At 38.6% G+C, this 19825-nt stretch overlaps 1 protein-coding gene across 1 annotated transcript in view; it reads right to left on the bottom strand.

The window, feature by feature from the left end:
* Positions 1 to 19825, bottom strand: part of SCUBE1 (signal peptide, CUB domain and EGF like domain containing 1) — a 188325-nt gene that overhangs the window by 87026 nt on the left and 81474 nt on the right. Inside the window, exon 5 of the mRNA XM_041464335.1 lies at positions 1709 to 1834. Within this exon, the coding sequence (XP_041320269.1) occupies positions 1709 to 1834 (126 nt within the window). The remainder of the gene's footprint in view (positions 1 to 1708; positions 1835 to 19825) is intronic.

Below are 19825 nucleotides of genomic sequence, written 5' to 3'. Positions count from 1 at the left end.
CAAACTCTGAAAGGCCTGGACTCCTGGAGGACGACCATGATAAACGAGCATAACTGACAGGCATATGGCGTGTTACAAGGGTGTCTCAGACCCTACCAGTCCCTGTAATACAGGGCTATAGACCCAGTTCACGCTGGCAAGTGGAAAGTGTCTAGCTCTTCAACATAGCTGCACTGAAATGGTTAGTTCTGAAAAAGGTTTTTTAAAAGCTGAGATTTGGTTTCAGAATTAGGCTCCTATAAATAGCCTGCTGTAATCTCACAATTACCGTCCCGGGCTATCTGGCTACACCTCTGTACTTTGTGCATATGGAAGGACTAGAAGTAATTATTTTAAGTAAGAACTCTGCATCATAGTTGCAGAAATGTGCTGTGGGTTTAGAAGTTGGTGTGCTTCAAAGTAAGCTCTGCAGCCTCAGAAAACTCAGTGTCCCTACTTAGAAATCTGTCACCAAAAGTTCATTATACTTACAATTTGAACACCAGAGGGCACAGAATAGATGGAAGATTTTACTCTATTAAACCCTGGGGCATTTATAAATAATGTTCCAGAACAGGCTCTAATCACCATCTATTACTGAGACTCCCAAAGAAGACAAGAATTTGAGGAAACAAATAATAACAACATAAGAAAACATCCTCCTACACTTCACCAATGTAGCTGACATTGCACTCCAATTAACAGCACGCAATATTCACTTCTAATAAACATTGAGTATGAAAATTATCATAAAGGCATTTTCCTCTGTGCTTTTGTCTTTGGCCCTGTGTAGCCTCTTAATATAGAGCAGAAATCAGGCTGTAAATACTCTGTGGCACTTGTTTATGACATTCAAAAGTGATTCTTTGTACTTGGGAACTACTATCATCTACACGTGTTTACATAGTGGAGATCTCAGCAAGTAAAAAACTGAAGTGTAAGAAAGACTGTCTCAAACATACTGGCCTGTGCAAAGCAGCAAACATTTCATGTTGTTTTACTACACTTTTTTTTTGTCTCTTTCAAAGCTACCAAGTAGGAATGCAAGCTATTGGACTCAGATCTAAGACTCACCGAAGCCATCAGAAATACTCAGTTCTGAAGCTTTCAGATGACAATGCTGAGGTCAATTTGAACCTGTACAGAACATTTTCTAATTTTGTGGGCTAATGAGTATCTGCTTCTTTAGCATCCCAGGTTCAAGAATATACCACTCTGGGTTTTTCTCTGAAGAACATATATATGATGCTGCTGCATGTTTTCCAAGTAGTAATTCTAGACTGTGAGCAGTGGAATCAAGACTAGAGCAATAATTTCTGTCTTTTAAAAAAATTGGCACTGACACTCTTAATTTGATAGTTCTAGTGAATTTATCATTAAATTCATTGATGCATCCGCCTTTGTGGACCTTCAAAATATTGCAAGCCAGAATCCATTATGCTTTATTTGTATTGCTTTACAAGGAAAGCCTGGATTAAACTGATCCTTTACTTTTCTGCATTCATAGGAAAGTAGAAAAGTTATGGTTTTGATAACTGAGCCACTGTCAACATTCGATCCCACTTATCCATCCCCAAATGCATCTTCTACAGCAAAAAAAACCCTCATGACCAAAATTATAAATCACCTTTGGCCTAAATTAAACAAATTTAACTTCTTCTGGAACATAACAACAATGAAGAAAACAAGACATTTTGGGGCATTTGAAATTTAATCTTCATCTACCTACATTTGCAGTCCCTCTGGTTTTTGGCAAGTTCAAAGCCAGGTCTACATTCACAGGCAACCCCACCTTTGGGTGTCTCCCGGCAGATGTGTGCACACCCATGATCTTTGTTCATACAGTTCATACCCTCTGTGGAAAAGGAAAGAAAAATAGAAAATATTAGTATTAAAATAAAATTGCAAAATAATTGTGCATATCCAGTCCTCCAATAATTTTATCTGTAACTTTTATTTTTCATCTGGACCATGTTCCACAAGGCAAAAAACAGCTGAAAGGAGATATATAGTCAACAAAACAATGTAATAAAAGACAAACCCGCTCTGGGGCAAATATGAGCACTACTCTGTTTCATATAGAAACTTGTGATTTCTCTATTCTGTATCTATATTGTAATCTTTCATGAAAATACCAGGGATTTAAATGATAGTCAAGGAAGTTGTCTGTCCCACAGAGCTGAATAAGTGATCTCACTGTTATTTTTTTCCTTGTATAAATTCAATGGCTGTTACTGTCTGGGGCATTTTTATATGCCTGTTAATGTGCTTTGTATTTTCTAACACACAAAATCTGCCAAATATTATAACCAAGCATTTTTGCTTGGATCCATTTCTTTACTATTTGTTTTACATCTCAATTCTCTGTCATCCACCATAAACACAGTACATCTCCAACAAACCTACTACCACTTTTGTCTTTGACTCTATTAAACAAAACACACCAGCTGTTCAAAAAGCATCCAAGTGCCATGGGTGGATTCCTGCTAATGTTTATGCCAAGGAATAGCATCAACCAGCTTTCTTTTAATCATCACAGAGACAAATTTATCTTTCTAAACCATGTCAGTGATTTAGATACTGAATGCACCTTATACTCTTAGAGCCTTTCATTACCGTGTTAATTCAAATCCCACGTATTCACAGAAATCTTGAACTCAGTTCTTATGGGTCAGCATCTAACATTCCTTGTGTGAACGAAGGCTAGCTAGATTTGCATTACAAAGCCTTCCCAGACTTCCCCTTGGATATCTGACCTGTAAAGGAGAGACAAATTCTCTCAGAATACACTGGCAGAGAATTCACATTGTAACTCAGCTTGCTACGCTGAAAACTGCATATGTTGCCCAAAACACTGCTGCAAGCAACATCAGGGTGGACTCTGCAACTTATTTGGCACTTTGCAATGTGTCTGTTCCCATCTATTCTAGGCTAATTTCTCAAAACTACTACAGTGCAAAATGTTCAACTTAAATCTACAGTGCCAGTGTATTGCAAGTAAAAGTTTTTTTGTGCCTAGAATTTTGAGGAGGAAACGCTACAGAAAGTCAGTCAGAGATTGCCTCAGGGAGAGAGAAGTTAACGCTTCAAGAAGTTATTCACACGGTTCAGCTTTACCTCTGAGAGGTTTGTATTAGCAGAGTAATGAAAAACACACATCACCAGTCTGATTAGGCATTTTTGTTCACCTCTCCTACAAAACACACCAGGGTCTTAAATCTCACCGCCTATGAAAACCAATATTATAGACAACAGATGTATTTATTTCTTCTAAATTCCCCTCTGTATTGTCCTTGAGCCTAAACACTTGCCAAAAAAATAGTAAGTTACTATAACAAAGTAAGTTATTTGTAAACTGCAGCCTGGACAACAGATGCGGCCCTGAGATACAATACACACTACATGCTATAATAGACCATCCTACACATCAAAGCGAGATATGAATGCTTTGTTGGACTGAACAGATACAAGAAACCTGGGAATGGCCTTATTGAAGGGTTTGAGGCATTTTATAATCTCTTTCTCTCCACTTCTCCCAACAAAGGATTTCAGACACAATGTGTTTGACAAACTGCATTCCTGTGCACTGCGCTATGCTCCGAAAGGGATCTGGGAAAGATAACACATGGCTGATTGAGTTCCACTGCCCAGGCTCTGAGTAGAGAGGAATTATAGAGATGAAAGCAGATATTTAATGGCTCACAAGTGTAATCAAGCAAGGGATTTTTCAGTGTTTACTTGCAGATACTGAATCTCTGCCTTTATGGGAAGACAGAAACTGTGCACTGCTGAAAGTATTGGGAGAAATTGAAGATCAAAACCATTAGAAACAAAAGTGATCCTGGTAGTTGTGTGCAAGACCACAATATTGTAGTTACTATATTAATTATTCCATCTGTTGTATTAATCAGAGTTGTCTAAAAACTATTTCAGTTGCATGTTCAGATGGAGAACACCATAGAAATCTGCTGAGCCTGAAAATCATTCTTTTACAAAATATAATGGTGAAATGAAAGGTCATTATTTTTCAGTCATAAGCCGGAGCTCATGCACAACAAAAATTCTCATTTCAGTATTTTTCAAAATACCTAAAAATTAAATTACAAATAATTTACTAAGCAAAACCTTTTTAGCCTGAAAGTATTAGTGAAATAAGAATGCAGCAAGTTAATATTTTACCTTGCTAAAAATGCAAAAAAACTGTGTCAATTTACAAATAATTTTAATAATTCAAAATTCAAAATTTTCAGCAGATACAGTATTTGTCCAGATGTCTTCTCTATCAATCTACATACACGAATAATTTATGAATCACCATTGATAAAGTTTACTTTTTTGCTAATTGACTCTTGAGGGAATACCGAATCTTTAATGATATGGCACATAAGTCACACTAAAAATACAAAAATATGTTAAGTATCTTTCTAGTACTAATCTTAGTTTCTATACAAATGCATATGAATAGGAGAGAAAAATACTCCTAAAATGACTTTGTTCAGTATTCTCTTGAGTAGGATGTAGTCCAAACTTTAAAATAGACTAAAAACACATAAATCACCTCCAGTATTTTCCTATAAGAATGTGCACTGCTGGTAGTGAAGAACTGCTCTGCTGAGTTCACACTGCTGCCACAGTAGCAGTGAGATGTTTGAGATATCATTTCTCCTTGCTTGTGCCCCCTGAAAAAGAAAGCTTTGCAACATTTTAGTTAATGTTTAGCAGTCACCTAATGCACACATGCTTTTTCCATAAAGGGTACAGAGTGTGAATAACAGCATGGGAAAATTTTTCCTAATGTTAAAGGGGCATTTAAGCCTCTCAGTGCCTGCCTTGCTGCTCAGCCCCAGGACAACGGGTGACCCAAGAGGAGGTGGGCAGTGTGCTCCAGCCTCACAATTGAGGGCAAACTTTCTTTATTTGCAGAAAGGGGTGGAAAACTACTCATTCAAATTAAAAAAAAAAAATTGCATGGGATTCTGCTGTTCATTTATGTGTTTGAAGTTTTTATCATCATCAGCCCCAACTCAGCAGATGGGTCCTGGCACCAAGAGGTGCCCTGTGCTTCTCATGGTGTTCCTTCCTTGAGCTGACTAATGCAGGGCAGAAACAGGACAGAGAGGGAGAACACCCATGGAACTATTGGAGGCCTCTCCCAAGTAAGTACAGAATTATGCCCACAACACTTTTACCTCAGTCTGCTGCACAGCCTGGGCAAAGTATCAGACAATGGATCTTCCATCCAAGCCCTAACCAGAAGGTATTTACAAAACTATTTACAGAACTTATGACCACCCTCTCTCTCCATTGTGTGTATATCTCCCTCACTCTGGTTTGGAATACAAGGAGCTGCTCCCAGCCTGTCTTGATTTTTGCAGTGCTCGGTGTTTGCTTCTAGAACTGATGGGACTATGGGTCAAGTGAAAAGCCATGGTTCCCAAATGAAGGGAAAGATTAAGTGTTGATAAGAGAGCTGATAAGAGAGAAGTCTGTACTCAAACACACACATACAAAATCCTTAATCAGCACGACACTAAAATGTCCAGTTGAAATGTTCTAGGTTTTTACACATTAACTGTTCATAAAAGCAGTGTCTTAATCCCAAATGCTGTTACTCAAGGTAATCTCTAAAGCCAGCACAAGAATGGGTGCATGTCTCTTAAGCAGTGCTGGCAGATAGTCAAATAAACTTCTGAAACACAGACACATTCTCAGCAAATTCACCTTACAGACAGCAAAACAAAATCCAATGGAAAATATAAACAGGAAGGGAAATGTCACTTAAGAAAGGAAAACAGTGGTCTAATTAAACTAAATCCTCTCTCAGCATTTTAGATATGACTTGAGAAACTCTCTTCTATTGCCTTCCTGAATGTTTCCTGACTCTAAGTTACAAAAGATTGCTCATGGGAGAGTGACAGTGACTTTTATGTATATCCACAATCCACACTCATTTTTGTTCTTGGCCTAGAAGAGATTTGGATATGAGTCTACTACGTTAATCCAGTCTGCCATCTAGTTATCACAAATCTCTTAATAGTGCTGTTCTGCAAAATGTTCAATCTGATATAATGGCCTCTCCATTGTACTATGCTCTAAAAATGTTTTCAGCTCAATGGCCCTGAAATTGCTTGAATCAGGCTGACTGTGACAACTAAAGCATGGATCAGCCTTTATTTCTCATTAACACTGTCTGTTCTCATCTTAATTAAGACTTTTAGCAATTATTTTACCCTGTGGCTCATCATATATGCTTAGATTATCCTCTATGTTGCCATGATTTCACTTACTCTGTATTTATATTGCTGCTGTTTTTATACATGCTGAAACACGCTGATTCCAAACACGATCTGAAAAAGACCACTTTAAATTGCATCAATAATTTTCAGAATATTTTCAGACTATATGTGCTTGAATGTACTAAGAAGATACAGGAAGTCTTGAACTTAACCCATACATACACACTGTATATTTGTACGACATGCCCAGCAGCATCTGGATAATTGACACTCAGTCTTGAAAACTACATAATCACATTACCTTTCTTGTTGATAAATTAGTTTTAACACAAGGTACACAGTGAGATCTGTTATTAAGTTGCACCATATATAAGATACATCTTCAGTAACAGAGAGAAGAAAGAATACAAGAGAAACAAGCATTCTCATTTTACTTATTCTGTAAACTATTAATATCGTAGCAATTTCTTTTTTGTTCTCTTTTAAAAAATTGTGTAAGAAACTACAGTGTTACAATAAAACACACTGGTCAATAACCAGGCAGTTTAGAAAACTGACAAAGACAACTCCTCTCACAGAGTTCTTACTCTGTGAGGAATGGAAGCCAACCAAAAGACACCAAGTTTCTGATGGAGACAGGAACATGATGTTGGTGAAAATGTGAGATGGCTGTTCTAAGCCATATGGTACATTATGAATGTATGTTTTTGTCATATAGAAACAGACTGTTAACCTTTTGTCTGACTTGTGGAAAGCAGCTCCCCATCTATACCTGGGAGTGTCCCTGCCTTTGCCTTCTAACTCCAGGATCTCGTGTGCATCCCAAGGGTGATGAAAATCAGCATTTGGCTAAACAATCCAATTAGAGTCAACAAATACATATGGTCAGATCTTAGGACCATTAAAGCCAAAGGACTCTTTTCCAACAGACTGGATCTGACCTTTACGCTGCACAGTTGCATCAGATCTTCCGGACATTTCTGGCTCCCTAATAAGAACCCAATTATGGGATGTGAGGAATGTCTGGGTGACCTCTGTTCCCCAGTGAGAGAAATAAGATGTTTTCATCTCAAAACAGAATGTCCTTTCTTGAGGATCAAAACCCCCACCAAGATTTGCTCTCTTCAGCAAGAAAATGGAGGGTGAAACTAATTGGCTGAGGCAGGTGTCCTTCCTCAGCTGATCACAACACCACAGGTACAAAGCATCCATCTAGGAAGAGACTTTCAGAGCTAAGTGAGAAACCCCATGGGCATGCTGGAAATGTAATCATCTATATGAACATCTAATGTTTTTCATACTGTTAGCTGAATTAACACAACATTTTCTTACCATCCTCATTCCTGAAATAAGTTACTTCGTTCTGCATAAAATTTTAGGAAAAAGTTTTTTCAGCAACTACAACTCACTCCAACAGAGGTTGGAAAGAAAACAAATAAAGCAGGCAAACTGACCCAAGGAAACAGAATTCTACATTATTAAGTAGGTTGTCTGGAGATATCTTGGACATAGTACAAGAAAACAGCTGCTGGGTATATTATAAAATAAACAAATTCAAGTTTGTTTAGCAATTACATGTCTTTTCAGATTGAATCTGAAATGTGCTTAAGGCCAGCATCTTCAGAAGGCAGACTTGCAGTCTGATCTCTGACAAGATGTTCCTGCTCTGAGTGGCAGCCAGAAAACCACATGGAGAGGGTTTTTGTCTTGAGATTTAGAAATGGGAATGTATCAGAGTATAACTTCATTCTTTCAGCAGTAAGAGCACAGATTTACAGTTCTGCAAAGGTGCTGTGCTGTGGTTTCAGGAGAATGATGAGAATGAATGGACCAAGTTTAAGAGAGAAACCATGAAAGTAGAGAAAGAAAACAGATTCCAAAATTCCCAGAAAATGTCATCAGTTCCCACAGGACCAAGAAGAGAATAAAGAAGACTGGCTGAAATCCATCCCATGGTGGTTGTGACCAGCTTGTGACTATATGGTGGCTTTTTGGTGAATACATGAAAGAAGGTCTGCAATGTCAATCTGCTTTCCACATTGCGGAGCTACCAAGAGAAGCTGAGGCTTGCTGAAACTGTTTTCAATAGTCTCTGTTACCTTCTCAAACACAGATATGGATTATCTGGGGAAAAAAAATTCTGCAAGATAGCCCAGAACCTGTGTGCCAATGCTGTTGTGGCAGAATCAACTGTGAGTCTCTGCTAGTATAGACTTGCCACCTCATGTTAAAGGGAAATAAATGGTAAGGGAAGAAAAAGGTAAGGACTGAAAGGAAAGAGAAACAAAACACAGTTTAGCACTACAACCTGCTTTTAACTTTGCTTCATCTTTAAATAGCAATTCCTTAAAAAGTACAGCAAAGCAAAAGAAAAGGGAGGTTTTCAGGGAGTCACTGCCACATGATGTCCCTGGGCAGATGGGGGTGACCCTGAGGGGAGACCAGGCCGTGCAGGAAGCAGAGGAGAGAAATGCACTTTCTGCATCTGAGTCTTCACCACCGCTCTCCTATTTCTTGGTGCCTTGGTGGGAGCAAATAAACCTGGAGTAGTTTGGCTATCCGAGCACTAGGGCTGTAGTACTACAGCAGAGTCAGTGAAGGACAGCATCACCTTCAGCTCGAGCACCTTCAGCTGGGCAGGGGTAGTGGAACAATCACCTCAGCCCACTCTAGGGTCTCAAACACTCACTCACAAAAGCAGATTGAGGAAACACAAAGAAATCCAGAGTTGGCACAAGAATAAGAAACTTGCAGGGTTTTTTTTAAAAAAAAAAAATTCATATGAGGTCTTTGGGCTTCTTAGCATACTAGAGCTAGGAAAGCTTGTTTCACTCTTTTCCAGAGTCTCTCTCTTAGTACCTGATTATAACATGGGAAAATTGTAAAGCAGAAGATCAGAAAATGGCAAGAAAATGTTTTTTCCCTTCCTGGTCACAGGAAAATTCAGTATTTAATAAAATATTCATTACCTCTACCAAGTGAAACTTCTCACAAAGATGTAGCAAAGTTTTTAGGTCTCCAATAAAAAGACGTAAAATAACCTCAGAGAGCAGACACTTTTCACAAACAGAAATTTAAAAAATCAATTGAAAAGATGGCTTTTCATTACTGTTTCATGAGAATGTTTTGAACAGGTTCTAAGCAAAAATTAAATCACGACAGCATCATTTGTGTAAAGATAAGGCAAGCAATGGGAAGATAGGACAAAAAAACCCAACTAAAATTGCAATTTCTTCCTTCTTCTGCAATATGCACAACTGACATGAGACAGACATGACATAGAAATACTCTAGAAATATTTCTAATAAAATATCTTAAATATTTCTAGGGCAGTTTTTCAAACACATAGAATACATTCAGATAGATGGAATAAGAGTAAGTATTTCAACAACACATTCCTTTGCAGGAACTCCTTCACATCCCAAACTCTTCCCAGGACAATTTCACAACTTCTTGCAAAATCATGTAATTAGCAAAATGATAAATGGCATTATAACATAGGGATCTATATATATGATGTACTGTAATAGGTGTATATATCATTATATATACGTAGTAATCTTTATATATAATGAATATTCATAATTGTGATTCTATATGTACTAAAGCATATATAACATATTTAAACTCAAGTATATGTTCTGCAAAGAAAGAAGGTTGCTCACTCTCTCCAGGTAAATACAGAGCATCATTTTTGTAGTAGAGCTAAAAATTATCAATAACTAAAGCTCATTCTGTTCCTTTGTTTTTTACCAAATAAAGAAATCACTGTGGTGCTAAGGAATTCCTTAACTTGCCCCCATGCTCACTAAGGTGGTTACACTTGTCAAAGATAAGGACTAAAGCAACAGAGTTTCCAGCTTCCTGTTCAGTTTTAGAGCGTCACTTCAGCTCTGGAAAGCTGAATGTGAAGCAATATCCACAGGTAGCTGTGCTGTAGTCCACAGAGCTTCACATTTTCATCAAGATTTTGTCAGCAGAAAAATCCAGTGGTCAAAGTTATTGTCTAACAACCAAACAGCTGATTTCTACCAGTTCTGGTGACTTCCAGAACAGTCAAATGCAACTTAGAACCAAAATATTAACGGTGTATTTGGAGCCAGAGAGTCAACCACAATTTCTCTCAAAAATAAGACAGTGGCTATATTTAAGTGGTACATTTACACACAACACAAGTTCATCTTAGGTGCAAAGTGTCCAAGTCCCAGGGTTTGTACAGACCACTTCCATGCAGCCTTGGCATGCAGGAGATAGTTTGTTCCTTGGAGAAGTCAAACAGGAAGGTGTGCACTTGGGTGCCAGAAAAAGCACCACAGAGAGCAGAATGGATTTCAAATATTCCCAATTTCGATACATTCCCTTGTCCTTTTTCTTACAAAAACACAGATATATTTCACTGAAAAGTCTCTGAGAAATAAAGTAATCCCTTTTAGAACTGCAGTGGAGTCAAAAAGAATGAAAGTGTACTGTGCCTTTGAAAATGCTATCGCTTCTAAATGCTAATATAGCAGGATTTTACATACCTGAAGACAATAGAAGACGAAATATGAAAGCCAAGATGTATGTTTGCAAACTGCCTTGTGAGAAAGCAATTCAATTTCCGATCAAAATGTGTTAAGATGTGTGTAGTGTCTGCGGTAAAAGCAATGTTATCTGGAGTACTCACATAACTAAATAACTACTTTAATAAGCTCAGAGTGTTTGACTCCTCCAGCCTCCTCTGTCTCCTGAGTGATTATTTAGAGAGTCTGGTCCTAGAGCTCATAAATTTAAAAATTCTTTCAACTTTTTTTTTTTGTCTTTCTGATCAAAGAAATGTTTATGTATCCTTCCCATATTGTGTCTCTTTAAACCATTGGCTTTTTCAAAGTGGTTTTTTTTTTAACATCATAATGTGATGTACACAGAGAGGTAAATGATGTCAGAATCCTTTCTGCCCCAAACCAGTCTGCAAATCTTCAGAAAAGCAAAGTTCATGGGTGCCTTTAAAAGGGGCACAATCTGTTTGTGCTTAAAAGAAAGTCCCCCTTTTTTTTGTGTGTGCAGAATAACAATGCCAGAATGTGTTATTCCAAAGAACTGTTGCCATGGTGATGCCATCAATAACATCATTTTCTGCATCCTTGTCCTTTAAACACATAAGGAACACAACAAGCATTGGTAAATGTGAAAAAAGAACAATTACCTTTTCTTTCTCAACAGCAGAGGAAGCCTTTATTCACCTCATCAATAGAAAATTATGTAGAAAGGAATAATAAAGACTGTTACAAGAAGAACCAAGAAGCCTATTAGTGACAAAGGCTTTTTTTTTCCTTTCCATGAATAATTAAAGCTCTTCAAGAAGAAATCAGCCCAGGCTAAGGACCCTTTGCAAGCTTTAGATGGTAAAACAAACATTTGACTATACAAGGATTTCCCTTTCATGCACCTTTCCAAGGAAAAACAACTAAAATCCAGAGTGAAATGAGAGAGAGAAAACCCAGAGAAACATCTGCTGCAATTAAATTTACAGAACCCTGCTCATTCACCTAAAAGACTCATAACAAAAAGAGCTAGACTACTGACAGAATCAATATAAATTTCAAGCCAGCAGGTTAAAGTTGTCTATAGCGGGAAACTTGGGCTTTTAAAGTCACATAATAACAGGAAACTATTCCAATTCTGTACAAATGGGGAAAACAGGATTTCAACATTGGATGTGTTACTAAACAGTTGGAAAACACTGTTCAGTTTAAAACCTCAACAGCAAAGCAAAATGGTAGATACACTTCCTCAACAAAGTCACTTCATAAATAACGGAACCTTTACCAAAGCAGGATTTGATTGCAGGGACTTTTAAGAGTCATATAGCAAATAATTAGGAAGTGCTTCTGAGCCATTACACTTTTGTCATGACTCTGAGGTGATGTTCAAACAGGGGCCCTGAACGTGCTGCTTGGTGCTTTCTACATAAAGTCAATGTATTGTGCACTGGCTTGTTTGTATCTTTCTTTCTGTACCTATACTAGCATAAGAAGCTGAAGGCGGGGATGGAAAACCTCGTGCTTCCTTCTCCTTGCTTCTAAGTAGTAAAAGGAATGAGTAAGAGAAAAGTGTGGAGGAAAGCAAGAAAGGAGTGATGTGAGTTGGAGAGTTCCTCACTCAGTGACCAATATGCATGTCCCATAGATGAAAGGGCTAGTAGGTTTAATGACAGCAAAAATACATAGCAGAAAACGGATCAGATTTAAAGCACTAACATGGATTTACTAAGATCATGCAATTCCAAGCTCTTGAGCTGAATTTGAGTAGTTTATGAGTAAAAGACAAGAAGTTAACCATATGGCCACATTTACAATGGAAAGTTTGTGCTAGTTAGGAAAGGGAATTCAAGATGTATGAATCTTTTCCTGCACACATGATCTTACACTGCCATTTGATTTCTCACTGCTTCTCCCTCTACCTCTAAAGAGAGATAATGCTTGCTCATTTTGCCTGCTATTTTGGATAGCAAAATGCTTGCTATTTTGGATAGCTCCTTCAGCTTTCTACTTGTCACTGTGGAAATCCTATAGTAATTGTGACCCATTAAAGAGGAACAACAAATGGAGATGGTGGGAACCAACTATTTTCCCTTCTGTTTAGAGTTTCTGCAATGTTTTAAAGTGCTCTGCTATTCACTTCAGTTTAAATGCTAACACTGACTGGGTTCTCTTTAATGGAAAAAGAGCTTCCACATTCTTTCTAGATTTCAACACATTTAGGAATTGTTTAGAAAACCCTGTGGAAAGACTTTAATATGGCAGCTGATGGTCTAACCCAGCTTCTGAGGGGCTATTCACCAAATTCCACAGAAAACAACAATTAGTGAAATCTGCTTCTCAGTATCCAAACATTACTCTTTATTTCTTAAGCCAAAGGAATAAAAGACAAATTCCTGGAAGGAAATGTTATGATTCCCTTCCCTTCTGACTTACCTGAGACTTGGAAAGAAAATGTCTACTCTTTGTAATTTCCTAGTTGGCCATAATAGGCTGAAAGCTGAACGGCAATTCCCAGTTTACCAGACCCTCAGATCAACACTCCTGCACGGCTGTTAACAAAACAAACCAATTGTTTTGATGAATCGTTAAAAGCCTCTTGAACTCCTCTGAGATCATTTCAAGGCCACTGGAAGTTTATACGCCTAATTTATGAAGTAAGTATTAAAAGTGTAGATATGTCTTATTAAGCAAGAGTTTCCTAACTCTGCTGAACTCTGTGACTGAAAGGACACTTAGTATTAATTGCTTGTAGGTTACCTCAGAATGCGTGCAATACATAAGGGTCACTTCAGTGTGATACTGTTCTTACACAGCTCTTTGAGAAAATCTCCTCTAATTTTTATTCTGAAGAGAGAAGAAAGCTACTAAGATGAGATATTTTAAAAGACATGCCAGTACTTACAACATTGTTCTCCTTCACCAGTAATTAAAAAAAAAATTCTTCACAATAATCAGGCATTACCTAAATCATTCCTTTTTTTCTGTCCCCTGAATCCTCAGATGGAATTTCCTCCATTTGATCCTGTACAATTGTACATTTTTAAGGCACAAGCAGAAGGAATGATGTTAAAAAAAAACCCCAAAAAACCAAAAAAACAACACAAACTTCCTTATGCTAACCTATTCTAAATACTAATGGCGCTTCTCAAAAGAGATTTTTCCATGTAGGAATTCCAATTAGGAATATTTGCAGAAAAGTCTGAAGACGAAACCTAACGTCCATAGTGGCCTGTGGCTGGACTGTCACAAAAATAAAGCCAACTATATAATACTATAATCTGATTAAAACTTCAGATTTTTATGGCCTCTGCAAGGATTCATTCACCTGTACATGATCACAATTTCCACTTGAAGGGGTGTATTTGCTCTATACTTAGATCACAAAATTATTCTTTAAATGTTCTTAAAGATGGCACTGAAAAGATTTAATGACAAGTTTTTTGGCCACAACCTGCAAAACAAAAGCTAGCAAATATGTCTTACAGCTGCTCTTTCACCACCATGGAGGTAACAGAGTAGACTTTTTGTGACACATCTATGCTAAGAAACTTGCCCGATCCTTGGCTGAGAGAAAAATGAAAGCTGTGTGTGAGCATTTCTCAGATGGAGAAAGCAAATGAGATCTGGGTCTTAGAGGCAAAATAAGGAGCTGATGGAGGCTGTACAGGCATGAAGGGACAGTCAATCATTGTCCCTGAGTCAGAGGCCTGCACGGAACATGAGGAATAATGCTGGCACTCAGCATATAAACAGTCAGTAGACAGGGTAACAGTCCATGCTGGAGTAGGAAAGGCAAGCCCCATCAAGGGAAGGAAAGCAAAGGTGTTTTTGATGAAGTGCTGGAAGTGATCTAGAGTGGATAAGGAACAGGGAAGGTAGTGTGCTTAATAGGCCAGTAAGCTACATTCCTTGCACCTAGAAAAACAGGAAAAAATCCAGAAGAAAATACTGAAAAAGTAGGAAAATGGAGTAATAAGTGGGAAGGCTAGCAGACACAAGCATTCACTGTCGAGAGCCTTCAGGCTCACCAGGAAAAGGTGTGCCACTGAGTTTTCTCATATTCCTCAATGACAGGACATGACGATTGCTTACATGTCACTAAAGTTCTTGGCTTGACAGTATGTATACATTCCAACATCTCTAATGCAGTTTCATGGGAAGGCTTGACTTCATCTACTACATGCTCACCACATCTCTGTGTGCCCAGGCTGCTTGTGGGATGATATCAGACTGAAAAAACATAAGCATTCTTCTCTGCCATTGCCATAAGGGCCATCATTATCAATATCCAGCAAAGCATAACACTGGAAACTCTGTGGGTTTAGAAGCAAAGTACTGGGCAAACAACCTGTGATACAAACAAGAGTTTCAGGCTCCAGGCAAGGTAAGATACTGAGATCATCATTCTTGAGTCCTTATGAAGTGGAGTTCTTTCTGGGTTTGACAGTATGTTTCTAACTGGCTGTGTTATTACTATAACTTGGAGTTATTTGTAAATCTGGAAAGTTCCCACATGGTGTCATCTGTATGCCATTTTATTACATATCATATTGTTGGGTTTGGGCATCACTCATGGGCTTTTTCCTACACTCATTGAAACAATGAAAAAGAGAGAGAACGCATACTTGGGCCTGGCTTCAAATTTAAAAATCCAGTTTGATGGTAATCCAAATCCTAGAAAATTACAGGGTACCACAATCTGAATTAAACACAACATATGCAGAATAAGCTCCACCTACATCACTTGGCCAGCCAAGGAAGAAAGCACAATGCTATTTGAGGATGTGTCTTTACCAGGCTGGAATTGCTGCCTCTTTGTTCTTCCAAAAGTGATGAAGAAGACTGGTCAAGTGGTGGGTGCCAGAGAGCAAAACTGGGACAGCACCCCCTAAGTCTTTCAGAGCTGCTACAGGAAACCTTTCTTCTTCCCATCTGACTGCAATTCTTCCATGGAACTGCTTTTATGACCTTGCCTTCACAAGTTGCTCATGCAGGTTTTTAGGTCTGGCACATTTGCTAACGAGGGCATATCCCACCCCAGACTAACAACAGTGAACTTCCCAGCACCAGGAAGCCATTCCACATGATTTATAACATGCTGCTCCACAATGATGCCACTGAACTTCCATCTCCAACTTCATGGCGTGAGCAAACAGACAGAGATTCTCCTTCTGTAACAAAACCCTACTGGCAGCCACTCTACTTTCTCCCTCCATTATGGCAATTGCCAGATTTCATAAGTACTGAAAGAGTTGTTGTTACTTTCGACCCTGACTCTTGTCTCCCTGGTCTTCTCTCTTGCATGCAAGTTCTACTGATGGCAATTTGGAAATAATAAGGAATCTAAGAGCAATGTTAAGTAATTATAAATGAGTAATATTTTGTAAGAGGCTTTGCACTAATGTGTTTTTCTAAGGTGACATTTGCACACACATTCCTACCAAAGAGGGGGTTTTGATGAAATGTTGAGCAAGCTTAGATTGATAATTTAGAAGTCATTGCTCTTTGCATGGAATTTATGATGTTGCAAGAGCCTTTAGATCCAAAAGGGACACTACAAGACAATAATCAATGACAATCTTTTTACTTAGCACAGAACCACCACCTAATTTCCTTAATGAAGGACTAGCTAGGAAGCTGTTCCTATTTGAACAGAAAAGAAAATTTGGTTGAACTAAGCCACTAATGTCAGAAGAAAAAGGAAACTGGAAAATTATTTTGTGGTCCTTAATGACAAGTTATCCTAGAAGAAGTCCCTGAGGAAAGCTTATGAAAGGACTTCTGAATGAAATTTGCTGTTTGGACAGAAAATTATACAGGTTCCTCCTTCTAAGATGGTGCAAGCCACTTGCTGAATGATTACTGCAGCTATTGGTTCATTGTGAATGTACAATAGATGAATTTGTTGTCACTCTGTATAAATTACCCTTCTTGTTGTCGCTGAAAATTATACAACGGGTTGTGATAGCCTGACATAGCTAATTAAGAACAAATCACGAAAGCTTAGTTTTTAATGATCACTTCTGCATAGATACCTTTTCAAGACAAACAAGTAGTGGACAGATTTGTTACCAATGGAAAGTATTCTATTTCATTTAATTCTGACTTCTTTGGATCTGTAATAACTTTTCAGAGTTTAAAACTGAAGAAGTTAAGTAATTTCTTATACTCTCAAACAAGGTCAAAGGCCTCAAGTGATAGACTTCATTTTCTAGGAGTAAGGATAAATTAATATGCATTCCTATTCCATGCAGTGACAAAAGGAATCAGTATTATAGGGAGTAGAACAGACCTCCTGCAATCCAGGAGGAGGCACAGAACAAGAGGAAATGGCCCCAAGCTGTGTGAAGGCAGGTTCAGGTCGGCCATCAGGAAGAATGTCTTCACTGAAGGGGCTGTCAGGCATTGGAAGGGGCTGCCCAGGGAGGTGGGGGAATCCTCGTTGCTGCAGGTGTCCAAGAAATGACTGGATGTGGCACTCAGTCCTCTGGGCTGGTTGATTAAGGTGGGGGTGAACCACAGGTTGGACTTGATGGTCTTGATGGTCTTTTCCAAATGAAATTATTCTGTAATTACGACTGTTTTCAATATCTTCAGAAGTCTTTTTAACAGGCAGGAACTGATCCCAGGAGGTTCCACCTGGACAGAAGGCAGAATTTCTTCCCTGGGCAGTGACTGAGCACTGAACAGATTTTCCAGAGAGGGTGTGGAGTCTCCTCACTGGGGATATTCCAGACCCCTCTGGACACAGTCCTGGGCCCTGTGCTGTGGGATGGCCCTGCTTGAGGTGAGGCTTAGACCCTACGAACCCTGTGGGCCCTTCCAGCCTGAGCCACTCTGTGATTCTCCGATTCCAAGGATAATAAAGAAGTTTGAAGAAAATTAAACAGCATTGTTTTCATAGTAAGTCTAGTTAAGTCAGTGATTTTAATTGGTACTTCTCACAGCAAAAATATTTCTTCCCAGAAATTTCCAAACCAACTGCATTTTACATGAACAAACAGTAAACCCAAATTTGAGACTACTTAGATTACAGTACTAACTGCAAAGAAACTAAGGGATATGAAAGTGGGAAATCTGTGTTTTTACAATCCATCTCAAATAGTTTCTGTCTCTAGAAGAAATGTAGTCTCTCTTTTCCCCTTGCATGGTAAAGGAGGAGAAATAAGCTCCCCTAGAAGTCAGAATCTCTCTTGGACACACGACATTAAATGCAGAGACAATGTTCCAGTGCCTTAATTCCCTTAGCCTTTTAAAGAGCGTTTTTGGTGAGCTACAACTTTGCCAACATGATGTCAGATGAATGTATCTTGAAACATGATTGAATATGTTCACCATGCTGGAGAACAGTCTTCTATCATGCTAGTTTTATGTCTCACACACAAAAATTCTTCCTCATATCAAGTTTGAATCTATTAGTTCATAACCGTTACCTCTTGTCCTATTGCAATAGGCCCTGCTAAGATCTTTGTCTTTCTTATAACCACCCCTTAAAAGTACTGAAACATTGCAGTAAGGTCTCCCCAGAGCCTTCTCTTCTCCAGGCTGAACAACCCTAAATCTCCCACCCTGTCTTCACAGGAGAGGTGTTCTGTACCTCTGATAATGTTGTGGCCTCCCTATGGACCTGCTCCAACAGTTCCATGTCATCTAACACATTTAAAATACCATAAAGATGCAAAAAAAGGCTTGGACACAATTTTAAGAAAATGTGACTGAACATTACTATGACTAAGAGATTATAAAAAATGCATGTGAATCTCTGTTCAAGTGTCTGTCCAAGACAACAGCCTAGTACAGGACAACCAAAGAAAACGTTATTTGTTTCAAAGGAGTATAGCTGTTGCGGATTTAGGGAAAAAACCAAACAAACCCAAAACAGACAAAACAATTGTCCAGCATCCAGGCTACTCTGCTCCACTTCAGTTAAACTATTACGTTCTTCTCCTGTGCAGTGTACAACATTGAAGAAAAAAGCTCCTTAGGAGAAGATTTCACACCCAGAGATACAAATTACAAAATACAGCAGAAGAGCTGACATCTATTTCATTCAAAAAGTGCAACAACTACAACTGGAGCATCTACCAATGCTTTCTCCCAGACTTCAAATACTTTCATCTTACTATTCTTAGTCTTCCCTGCCACCAGGACCACTGGTGACAATTTAGGCTATGGTTGTGCTTCACCTTTAAGTGTTCACATCAGTCTATGCAAGTACCAAGAAATGTAGGTATCAATTATCTCTTCAAGCTGTTGCGTTTCTTTTTGGAGGTATGTAGAACTTTTTTTTCAGCTTCTAGCACTGCACTTTATTAGAACAAGTAGATTTTCTTCTTGAGCTGCCCTGTAAAGCTGGAAGTGCAGTACTGAAGGTGTCTGGTTTGCTGGTTCAGCTGGCTGCTGTCCACAGGGACTGCAGGCCAGGAGCTCATGATACCCAAGAAAACAAAATGATTAGAACTACCTGCATGCTGAAGGAAGTGGAGGACAGAGAAGATGGATGGCATGGAAGGTTTCTGACCTTCCCTCAGGACTCTCCCACATGAGAAGTGGGGTGAGCCCTTCCTCTGTTGCAGCTGCAATAAGGGTGCAATGGGAAACATGAGCTGAAAACTCAACAAATAAAGGAATACTGGAAAAAAAAAACATGACAAAAACTAATGATAATGCTTTACACTGACAGAGTGAGTACAGAGCTCTGAAGTGTATTTGACTTATGTAACTCCACCACTGGATATCACAGGTAGGGCTTCACAATAATTACACATCTTTGCAGCTCACCTGATAATTAAGCTCAATCAGATCCCCGAGTATTTACCATATAACTGCTATGTGGTTTAGAAGAAGACATAGTTGTGTAATTTGCTGATATTTTCCAGGGCTAAACCTTACTATTACATGGCACAGTTCTTACCACAAATCATCACCAGTATGGTCTACACAGATTGTGGTTCTCAGCTAAAAAATTCCATAGGGTTGAAGACCTGAGCAACCACACAATAGATACTTCTAAAAATGCTGTTAATGCCCAATGTATATCTGTATTTTAAAGTAAATACCCATGAATGTTGCATTTCCCTTTCAGGC

This window comes from Pyrgilauda ruficollis, unplaced genomic scaffold (genome assembly GCF_017590135.1).
Source record: "Pyrgilauda ruficollis isolate IOZ18807 unplaced genomic scaffold, ASM1759013v1 scaffold179, whole genome shotgun sequence".
NCBI lineage: Eukaryota > Metazoa > Chordata > Aves > Passeriformes > Passeridae > Pyrgilauda > Pyrgilauda ruficollis.
The sequence above is the reverse complement of the archived record's forward strand: the minus strand, read 5'-3'. Positions and strand labels throughout refer to the sequence as shown.